Here is an 11,860-nt window from a genome sequence, read left to right as displayed (position 1 = left end):
TCCAGCAAACTCCCTCTACCTGTTCTATTTTTTTTCATTTCTGGAGTGGTCTTTCTCTCGTGCTGATCTGAAAGGTACCCACAGAAAATGCTGGAAAGTCTTATGACTGGGACATCACTGCGGAGAATCTTCTGTTACATAGGAGAGACACCACCTGCCTATTTCCTGTTTGTCAGTACAGAAAACACCCCACTTTAAATATTATGTACAGCGAAGAGGCTGCCGCGTGCCCTCATGCACAGCCAGCTCGGGCTCATGGACAGAGAAGGGCTTCCGTTTAGAACAACCTACACCTACAGACAGCAAACACCAAGAGACATGCACACACTACAGAGAACTGGACACGAGGAATTCATATTGTACACCAGTGAGGGGACACTGTTACAGAACGCTGATGGGATGGTCTGTCATCACATTCTGACACAGGGTTCTGGGAGGGTGCCTGCTTCTCCTTTTTCTCCCTCTTTCAGGATTCACACTTGGTTCTGTGTCAGGCACTAAGCAAGCCGGTGGCTTCTGGTCCAGTTGGATCTCTCAGTCGTCTTTTTGCACCTTTGTATCCTTCTGTGGAGAGCCGAGTTCAAATGCTGGAAACCGTGATGCCTCTGGGGCCAGGATGTCGGAGAGGAAGTGAACAGTGCCAGCCATACCTGCAACGCAAAACGCGGTCCTTCGTGAGAAAGGGTGCGTGGCAGGGTCCAGAACCGAGTGACCTCTGATGGCTGCCTTTACTGGGGCTGTAAGGATGTGGGAAAGGTGGGGAGGACTTTGAAAATAACTTCACACACACAAAAAGGAAATCTTCACATCAGCACCCAGCAGGTAATACCAGTTTTCTTCATTCTCTTAATTTTAAAAATAATTGGTTTCTGAGCTTTAATCTTGTATCTTGACACTTTGAGATGATTTCACAGAAGTGCTAACAAAAAGGTTAAGCGCGCTGCTACGGTGATATTCCAACATATAAACGTCCTCTCAGAGCCTTTACGTTCTTATTCCAAACGGAAGGTTGCATTTTGGGTTTCAAAAATGTTATTTTAAAACGAACTTTACTTGCTTGGTCAAAATCCCCACCGCCAATCACTGCAGTAACTCAGCAGCCTACCCGAAGGATCCCTTGGCAGGAGGGAGCTCCTCCACAAAGGGTCCTGGGCGCTGTGGGCCCTTCCAGCCTAGTGGCCTCCACACCGACACTCACCCATCCAACGAGAACCTAGTCAGTGTCTCCTGCCAGGCACTTGTGAGGCACAGGGGCCCAGAAGAATGCAAGAGCTTCCCAGCCTCTCGGGAGGGTACATTCCAAGCTTTTTCACCCGCTGGGGCTTTGAATTTGCCATGATCAACTTGAATTTATGAACCTGAATCAACTCCATTTAGAGTTCAGGTATTAACTGTGTTATATCTGATACAAATACACCTCATTTTTATGACCCAGAAGACGAAAATTTTTATTCTGAGAAACATTTTTTCGTTACAGTTTCTTTGAATATTAAAAAGATCTTATTCTGCAAAAGATAATGACAAATGCTCTAATTTTTGCTGGTTTATCTATTATATAATTAAAATCTCAGTAGCAGAAATAAAACAGGGCATTAGCACGACAGACAGTTCAGACATCAAGAAGATAACGAAGGACTGCCACCAAAGCTTTTTATGCACAGAAATTTAACCCCTCAGGTGAACTGGAGCAATATCTTGAAAATACAAACTACTAAAACTCACTGAATATGAAACAGATAACTCGAACAGCCTTGTAACCTATTAAACAAACTGAATTTGTAAACTTCAGACTCCCGGAAAAGAAATCTCTCGGCTAGGAAGGTTTCGCTGAAGAATGCTACCAAACATTTAAATGAGAATTCTTCCACCAATTAATATACAATCTATTACAGAAAACAGAGAAGGTACTTCTCACAGTTTATTAGGCCAGTATTACCCAGATGGCAAAACCAGACAAACACAGTATAAGAACGGAAAACTACAGGCCAATATTCTTCATGAATATAGACACAAAAATCACCGACAACAATTAGCAAATATGATTCTGCAATACATGAGAAGAACTGTACACCATGGCCAAGTAAGGGTCATTCCCGAGATGCAAGGTTGGCTTAATATCTGAAAATCAACCAATGTGATCCACACTGCTAGGGGCCCGAAGAAGAAAAACCGCGTGATCTTATCAACCGATGCAAGAAAGGCACCTGACAAAATGCAACACCCATCTACTTTCTGATGTTTTAAAAAGTATTCATTTATTCCTTCTGAAATTTATTTTGGAATTACTATAAAAGGTATCTTGACACTTTAAGATGATTTCTAAAGTAATTAAAAAGTCACCATCCATTTATCGTAACACCATTAACGTTTGCCCTCTGGTTTCTGTGGCCTATGTTCCAAATTACCATTACACACACACACACACTAAACAAAGAATATCTGAGTCTCTGTAGGACTTCCGCTTTGTTTTCCCGAATTAATGCTATGTATCGTGTGTGCCTGGAGCAGACTCGCAATGTGTCTGCTGGTTTCTTTCATTGCTCTTGTTTTTCAGAACTGTCTTCAATATTCTCATTATTTTTTCCAACTACTAATACTTGTATTTACTAATACTTTAAAATTACTAATATTAATTATTTGTACTTCTTTACATGACTTAATACATTTAAGTAACTGACCAAGTCTGCTGTGAACAGATCAATACTCCACGCACATTACCGATGAAACGCACAGGAGTAAACGTTACTTTCTTCCATTACTGAGCAGCAGACAGCCTATGCCTATCCGGGTCACAAAAGATCTAAAACTACTTGGAGGAAGTTCACACACAAAACAGGCAAGGTAAAGAGGCTCAATAGAATTTTCTGCAATGAACGACTCTGCTCACGGTATTTACCAGCTGTGCAGCGATTTAAGATCAACTGTGATGGTGCAGAGTCAGGAGAACCAAATGCACACACCCACATACTTAAACCCGGAGCTTTCCCTCACTCTTACCTTCAAAGAGAGAATAGGGTCTGTCAGGAATGCGGCAACCATGTGTTCCATATTCTAGGCACCATTCTGCAAACTAGGGAGAAAGACATTTCTTTTTAAGCGTGGGGATTTCACTTGGTGAAAATGGAACGCCTAAGACACTGCAGTGCATTCACCAAGAATCAAAGAAAGCAGACTCCCAGGCAACAGAGTGGTCAGGAGTGTGAGCTCGGAGGGACTCGGCACCACCTCTTCTGAGCAGGTGAGTCCTGGCAAGCTCTGTCACCTGCCTAGGCCTGTTTCCTCCTCCGTAGGGGGGGGGAATTTACCTAGGAAGGTTGTTGGGAAGGCTGAAGTAAGAAATCTCACAACCCAACAACCTCCGGTCTTTTCTAAGCACCGCCTCCTGCCCCTGCAGGCGCTCCGTCCAGATTAAAACGCTGGCTCTGAAACCGCTCGCCTGGCTGCGCTCTCTGGGCTCACCGCCAGCCCCTCTACTGAACACGCAGCCCTCCCTCCCTTCTCTCCCCACTGCTCCCCGGCCGGCCCACCCACTGCCCACTGCCCACCCTGCTCATCTTGAAAACTCATCCCTTAGCTTTATCAGCAATTTCCTCTGAGCTCCCCGACCCCTTCTTCTTAAACCTCTTCAATGGATTTTTATAACATTATAATAAATTTCCCTTCTTTGCTTAAGGTAACTTATTTTTTGTCATATGTATATAAAGAATCATAAATTCAGCACATATACCATAAAACTTTCTACCCTCCAAATCTGCTCACTCTTCTAGCTTGTTTGATGCACCACCATCTATCTGGTTTCCTTAGAGATCAGAGAGACATTCATACATTTCTGTCTTCTCCACATTAAAAAAACCCACTGAATTCTGTGGGCTCAGCTCAATACCTGTTTTTTTTTTAGTGTCTATCAAGAGGAATTTATTTTTTTAACATCCTTACTGGAGTATACTTGCTTTACACTGGTGTGTTACTTTCCACTTTATAACAAAGTGAATCAGCTGTATCAATACCTTAAGTGTTTCTGAATCTCTCCTCTTTAGTATCACAGCCAACCCTTGGGTTTATAACTCAACATTTCTTGCATTAATTATTAAACAACAATTTGGAGAAACCCAAATTGTTTACCTCTACCTCATCCATTCCACCGTGGTCACGGCGATCCTTCTGAGAGGAGTCTGGACATGAATCACAAACCTTTGGGAAGCCCCGCCTGCAGATGAGAACCACCCAGGAGCTGGCACCTGGGGGCCTGGGCTCCCACAGAACCGGGCCCAGGGTGGGGTCCAGGCACTCATATTTTTTTTTTTTTTTGCGGTACGCGGGCCTCTCACTGCTGTGGCCTCTCCCATTGCGGAGCACAGGCTCCAGATGCGCAGGCTCAGCGGCCATGGCTCACGGGCCCAGCCGCTCCGCGGCATGTGGGATCCTCCCGGACCGGGGCACGAACCCGTGTCCCCTGCATCGGCAGGCGGACTCTCAACCACTGCGCCACCAGGGAAGCCCCAGGCACCCTTTTAAAGCTCCAGTGATTCTAAGGTGTAACCAAGGCTCAGATCTACTGACTAAGGGGAAGGACCAGCTTTCTTTGGCCTCGGCCCCTCTGACTTCACCCCTCGGCCTTGCACCCTCCCATGCTGAGCGCTCGGGGTCAGGCTTCACTGTGCCGTGCCTGCCTCTGCGGCTCTGCAGGGGCTCTTCTCCTACTGGGGTGCACTTCGCCTCCCCATGCCCTGCCTTCCTGGCCCACCTGAAAAGCTCCACATCTTTAGAAAACTAGCTGTGCCTCAGCCCCCATGAAGCCTTCCCCAATCCCCATATTTTCTTACCCATCTGCTACTGTGACTGCCGTCCAACCGAACTGCCCCTCGCCTCACTGACCCCAGCTCCTGCCCTGCTCTGCTCTGGCCAAGGGAACGCTGCGGGCCCCAGGGTGCTCACCCCGCCAGCTTCCTTGGCTGGCGGCACCACTCCCACCCGCTTGCTCACGCTCCAGCTCTGCTCTGGGTCTCAGCCTACATGGCACCCCTGACGCCCGGGTCAGGCACCTGCCCTCTGCATCCCCACAATACCCTGCGTGGCCTCTGTTGAGTGTGGGCACCACGACCGCGTGCGTGTCTCGGGGCACCGGGTCGGAGGGCTCTGTTCCATCTGGTGTGAGAAAAGGCTTCAGAACAGTAATAAATATACAGAATAAGCCACCCGAATGCCTCTATCAAGGGTCACTGGACATTTTGGTGCATTTCCTTCCAATCTTTTTTTCTGTGTTCCTGTAACTTTATTTTGTGAAGTGTGTATAGTAATAAAAACACCAGCAAACATTTACTGAGTCTTGTTTTGTGCGTCCATTTTCGCACATCCGATGCGTATTTATTAAGCCTGTCCTTGGTGCCGGCGCTGCCCTAGGTACTAGGTAGGGTTGGGACGTTGACTAGGAAGATCACGCAGCTCGTGGTCTAGGGTGCGGCACACTCAAGAACAAGCAGAAGCGCACGGTGAGTGCTCTGGTGACTCTATCACCGGGGAGACCTCAGAGGTTGCCTCCACCAGGCAGATTTCGGGGAAGTCCCAGGAACGCTGCTCCCCGTGGAGAGCATGGGACAAGGCGGGGGAGAGGCAGTCAGGGGCCGAGGCGCACGGGGCTCTCCACTTCGGGGCTGTGGGTGCCGCTCACGGGCAGTGGGAAACCACTGGAGGATTTTAAGCAGGGGCAACTACCGACGACCTGCCCGTTACCTCAATTAATTCTTCCTGGAACAAATTTAGGAGGCGGGTAGTATTTTTACAGATGAGGAAACTGAGGCTTGAAGAAGGGGCGCCCCAAAGTCATGAAGCTAATAAATGCACAGGAGGGCATCCTAACAGGTCATGGGACTCCAGAATGCATTTCCACCCCTCAGTCCCATTGTACAGATGGAACGGCCAAGGCACGTGGCCGCCAGGGACAAGGCTCTGCAGAAGGAACCACAGAGCTGGGAGAAACACGTCTGAAGGAGGAGAGAGCTGTATGTGGGCTCTGTGTGTGCCCTGGAGGGTTCAGAAGTGGTCTGGATAGAGATGTCCTTACCTTGCAAGCGCGGTAGAGGTACTTCTTATCCCGCGTGAGGTGGTAAAGGGAAAGGAAAGAGTAGCCGTTCCCAGCGGTCCCATGGCAGATCCCATAGCCCTTCCGCAGCAAACCTCGCTGCCAAATCACATCGCTGCACTCCATGGCATCCTTCAAGTACTTCTCCTCCTTAAACACCTGGGCAATGAGAAACAAAGCAGTGTTAAACAGACGTCTTATGCAATGAGTTAGCGAAATATTTCCCCTTTCTGTTTAGAAAACTGCACGGCGTTCAGAAACCTGAAATGACGGGTAAACCAAGCGCAGAGGCAGCAGCCCTGCACCAGGTACCGTGCCTCCTGGGACCTGTAGGCTGCAGCTGTGACACTCCTACTCGTGCAGAGGGCAGTCGAGGATCCCGCACTGTCCCGTCATGCAGGTCAGGAACACTCCACGTCCTAGGTTAGCCACACATCCACCGCACCCGACGAGCTGTCATAAACCGTCACAAGGAACCCCGCAAAGAGTGTCCTCAGCCCCAGCGGCAGGCGGCACCATCTCCACGCAATGGTTTATGGGGACGGAGGGACAAACGTGCTCGGTGGAGGCCAGTGCGCCAGCATGAGGAAGCTTTCGCCCCCCCAGATTCCCCTTGACACTCCTCTGTCTCCTCTCATTTCATTTATTTTCTTTCCCTGGTCCTCTCCTCTGAATCCGTTATTAGCAGTCTCCCCTGCTTATTAGCTCATTCCATTCTAGTGCAAATGCGCTTTGGACCATGGATTAGAGGCAAAGGGTCATTGGAGAAGAGCTCCTTGGGGCGGCAAAGGGGACCCTCCTTGTGACTGCTGAGCGGTGACTCCTGGGCACCCGCCGAGGAGGCTCTGAGGTGCAGGAAAACCCAAGTGCCTGAACTGCGACCAGCGCCTGCCGTGGCCAGCAGGGGATGGAGGCAGATCCGCACGCAGTCACCGCTCCGGGTGCAGGGCCTCGCCGGGGCAGGAGCAGGCTTCTCAGTCATAAAAGCAGCTGAGACGTGGACTCTGGGGCCCCTGAGTGTCAACCTCAGCTCCGTCACCTTTTAACTGTGACCGAGGACAAGGCGCCTCTTACGTCTTAATGTACTATAAAAAGATACCCTTTCTTCATCTCAGCAGCTTGTTGTATTAAAATGAAATAACACACAAGAAGCTCTCAGAACACTGCCTAGCACACGGTCAGTGCTACTTCCGAGCTGTCACTGACCACCATCCTTTCTGTGTTATGCCGCCAGCACAGACATGTCATCCTCGCATTTGCATCTTAAGCCTCTTAAAATGAATTATAAAAGGAACCTCGTTCCCATCCTGAAAAAGATTAGGTCAAAGCTGACAGGTGAAAGGACACTGTTTTGGAGGCTCTGTCATAACATCACACTGAGAGTAAGGCCAGTCCTAAAGAAAACCTGACTGGCTCCTTTCTGATGGCCACCCAGGGGTACGTGAAATCAATCAGACTTCTTTCCCGTTGTCCCTGTCCCCCTGGTGAGACTGAAGCTGCTAGAGGCACCCCACACAGCGAGCTTTACCTTCCTTCCCCGGCGCATGCCCGCAGCACGCCCACCACGCCCACTACCGTCACACACTGATGCTCCACGTGAGGAGCTACTCTGAATAGCGGGACACTTGAGGGGCTTCCCTGGTGGCGCAGTGGTTAACAATCCGCCTGCCAATGCAGGAAACGTGGGTTCGAGCCCTGGTCCAGGAAGATCCCACATGCCGCGGAGCAGCTAAGCCCGAGCGCCACAACTACTGAGCCTGTGCTATAGAGCCCACGACACAACTACTGAGCCCATGAGCCACAACTACTGAGCCCGCGAGCCACAACTACTGAGACTGAGCTCTAGAGCCCGCGAGCCACAACTACTGAGCCTGTGCTCTAGAGCCCGTGAGCTGCAACTACTGAGCCCACGTGCCACAACTACTAAGCCTGCACTCTAGAGCCCGTGCTCTGCAACGAGAGAAGCCACCGCAATGAGAAGCCCACGCACTGCAACAAAGAGTAGCCCCCGCTCGCCTCAACTAGAGAAAGCCCACGTGCAGCAACGAAGACCCAACGCAGCCATAAATAAACAAACAAATAAATAAATATTCCTTTAAAAAAAAATAAATAGTGGGACATGTGAAAATTTAATGCACACTGAAGCTCCCAGATTTATCTTCTCTACATTGTAGCCATTATAACTTGACCAGAAAATCTATTTACTGATCCACATTCTCTCTCTCAAATCGTAAATTTCCCTGGGAAATGCCATGACACAAAGTTTGAAGAGACAGTGCGATGCAGAGGAAGACGTAAGAGATCTGGAGTCGGAAGACACGGCTGGACTCCCTCTTCCACTACAACTGACCGAGTAACTTTGGGTGAGTCATCGTAACTCCTCTGACTCTGTCTGCTCATATTAGAAAATGAACTGATAGCTGAGATGACCAAATGTTGAAAACAGAGACAAGCATTTGGGGCAGTTATTAAAAATCTTTAAGGATGAAAAAGAAACTACACACATCATCAATGAATGGTTTGGAAATCTCAGAGAAACATTACTATAAAAAGAAATAGATATTCAGGAACTGAAAAAACACCAATAGATGAAATTAAAAACTTATTGAGTAAGGCTTAATAGAGAAGAACTCATTAGTGAATATGAAGCTCAATAAATAGAAATTATACAATCTGAATTACAGAAAAGAAAAGAAATTAAAAACAAAAGCCTCAGAGACCTGTTGGAAAGTAAAGGCCTAACGTTTACCAAATGTAGTGGACGACATACAAGTTCAAGAAGCTTAAAGGCTCTCAAGCAGGATAAACACAAACAGATACACATGGGTACATGATAAAAATATTGAAAACCAAAAAGAGGAAATCCCAAAAGCTTCCAGAGAAAACACAGACTGCTTATAAGAGAACAATATAAAGAATGAGTAACATCCTAAAAACAGTGAAGGCCAGAAGACAGTGGAGCAGTATCTTTAAAGAACTGAAAGGAATAAAAAAAACTGTCAGCCGAGATATTCAGCAAGAATATCTTCAAAGAATGAAGGTGAAATTTACAATAGCCAAGACATGGAAGTAACCTAAATGTCCACAGACAGATGAATGGATAAAGATGTGGTACATACATACAATGGAATATTACTCAGCCATAAAAAAATAAGAAAATAATGCCACTTGCAGCAACATGGATGGACCTAGACATTATCACACTAAGTGAAGCTAGAAAGAGAAAGACGAATGCCACATGACATCACTTATATGTGGAACCTAAAATATGACACAAATGAACTTACCTATGAAACAGAAACATACTCACAGACATAGAAAACAAACTTATGGTTACCAAAGGGGAAAGGGGGGAGAGATAAATTAGGAGTTTAGGATTAACACACACACACTACTGTACATAAAATACATAAACAACACGGTCCTACTGTATAGCACAGGGAACTACAGTCAATATCTTATAATAATCTATAAGGGAAAAGAATCTGAAAAAGGATATATATAATATCTCTGAATCACTTTGCTGTACACCTGAAACCAATGCAACATTGTAAATCAACTATACTTCAATAAAAAAATAAAATAAGAGAGTGAAGAGTACCACAGCCCGCTGAGACCACACACTGTTTCACATCTAACCCTTCATAGGGTGAACCTACCTCTTCTGCACCACGGTGGACTAGAACACACCCTGTCCCTTCCTCAGACCTGGTCACCGAGACCTCTCCTCGGTATAACCCTGTTGTGGATTGCATGGTATGAAGTAGAATTCAGAATTTTTTAATAGCTGGTGTAATTTTCCATTGAGCTATAAGATTCTGACCTTACTCCCTCTGCCTCTTAAGCTTTTCCAAGGGAAAACTGGGTTGATTTTTTTCTCTTATGGCTTAATACATGACTACATGCAACAGCCTTTGGGATGCAAATCATTATTTGTCTTACTGCCACGGTGTTTACCATTTCTTCCTAAACACTGTGAATAACAATGTCTGCTCCAAGGAAATGAAGGGTTTTTTCCCTTCCTTCTTAATGCTTTCATCTTTTTATCCAATATGTCCTTTATCTTCTTTAAGATGATTTCAACTACTAAAATTAAAGCCTTCAAGAAAAATATCAAAACAGGAAAAATGAGCTCATATTCAGTGAAACTGGATTGGTAAGAGGGTCTGGACTTGCCAAGAAACAAACATGACAGGAAGTTAATAACGTTACTTAACATTTTTTTTTTTTTATTCTCGTAAGTAGAAGTGACGTTTCAGCTGATTCGTTTACAAGACCTCTTCCAGTAACAATACTCAATTTATTAGGAGACTAAACTTACAATATTTTAGTAGTTAATTAAAAAACTAATTCCTAAGAGGCATTTCCACTGTAGGTCTTGGAGAGAAGGAATCCTTCACAATTTTCCACTTCAATTTTTTTTTTACATCTTCCATTTAGACTTAGTAGACAATCTGATGGGGCAGCAGAATTGAGTTTTCTTAAGTACAGGGTAATATTCACCTCTCTCATTGCTTTTGCTTATTATTAGGCATTCCTAAAGTGCAAGGGAATTTCTGAATCAGTTATTACAAAACCCCTGTTCTCTGCAGTTTTTGGGATAATAAAGAAACGTCCACAGAATTGATCTAGATGTTCACAGTAAGGATAGCATTCTTCACAAACCACCACAGGATGTGGAAGGAAGATTGAAGCACCACCCCCAGAGGGACTGTTTCAGATTTTGCCCATGGAAATCACCATTGTAGGAACAACCAGGAAGTAACCAAAACTTTCACCCATATTCGGAAAAGTTCCCTGGTATGTAAAGCAGATGTACTAGTAATCCCAAAATGTCAAGCTCACCTTGAAAACTATAAAGCAATTCGGTACAAACTGCACCAGTGCCACAGGAATGTGTAACAGTAGGAATTCTACTGTTAGAATTGTATCAGTTCATTCCGACGTCAAGAACCACACATCGTCATCACACAAAACTGCAAGAAATTTTCTTCAATTAGAGGAAGATACAGAATCCTCGTTATCACAGATTCCACAACGATCTACAAGCTAGAGGCTGTTTGCCAGACATGCATTCCTTGCAAGAATCATCTCTTTGACAATGGACCATCCTCTAAGTGATCTGCTGAAGCAATGAAAGCCAGGCCAAAGGAGTTCCGACTGGTGCATTCAAGTGGGTGGCGTCAGGCAGAACATGGTGTCCATATGGCACTGACCACCCGAGGCAGGGCCGGAGGCACGGGACTGTTTAGCAAGGAGCTGGGATCCAAATGCATGCATTACAACTAACATATACCGTCCTTTGTTTTCCATTAAGAAAAAAAAAAAATGAATGAAAGTGAAATAAAGACAAATTTAAGATAAGTGATAAATCTGTTGTCACCAAACCTGGACTATAAGAAATGCTAAAGGAAGTTCTCTCGGCTGAATGAAATGATACTTGATAGAAATCTGGACCTTCAAGAAGTAATGAAGAGCACTGAAAAGAGGAAATATACAAATACATATCAAAGACCATCTTCTTTGCTTGTCTTAATTTCTTTAACATACATAGGACTATTTAAAAAGCAAAAATTATAAAACTATACCGGGGGTTTATAACATTTGTTGATACATCTTGACAGATGTAATAAAAACGTACAGAACTGCTGTCAGGAGAACTAGGCACTTACTGTCTCCTTAACATTTTATATGAAGTGTACAATGTTAATTCTAAGCAGACTGTGAAAAGTTAAGGATATATATTGAGCAACCACTAAAAAAATGTTCAAATAGGTATAG

The 11,860-nt window shown here is 45.5% G+C and overlaps 1 protein-coding gene across 1 annotated transcript in view; it reads right to left on the bottom strand.

Annotated features, from left to right (window-relative positions):
* Positions 1-336: 336 nt before the first annotated feature.
* LANCL2 (LanC like glutathione S-transferase 2) overlaps positions 337-11,860 on the bottom strand; it is a 56,791-nt gene continuing 45,267 nt past the window's right edge. The window contains exons 7-9 of the mRNA XM_065883888.1: positions 6,062-6,238; positions 2,998-3,070; positions 337-650 (exon numbers count right to left, since the gene is read on the bottom strand). Coding sequence (XP_065739960.1) covers positions 535-650; positions 2,998-3,070; positions 6,062-6,238 — 366 coding nt within the window. The 3' untranslated portion in view covers positions 337-534. The remainder of the gene's footprint in view (positions 651-2,997; positions 3,071-6,061; positions 6,239-11,860) is intronic.

This window comes from Phocoena phocoena, chromosome 9, assembly GCF_963924675.1.
Source record: "Phocoena phocoena chromosome 9, mPhoPho1.1, whole genome shotgun sequence".
Classification (NCBI taxonomy): domain Eukaryota; kingdom Metazoa; phylum Chordata; class Mammalia; order Artiodactyla; family Phocoenidae; genus Phocoena; species Phocoena phocoena.
This window is presented reverse-complemented; position numbering and strand designations above follow the sequence as displayed.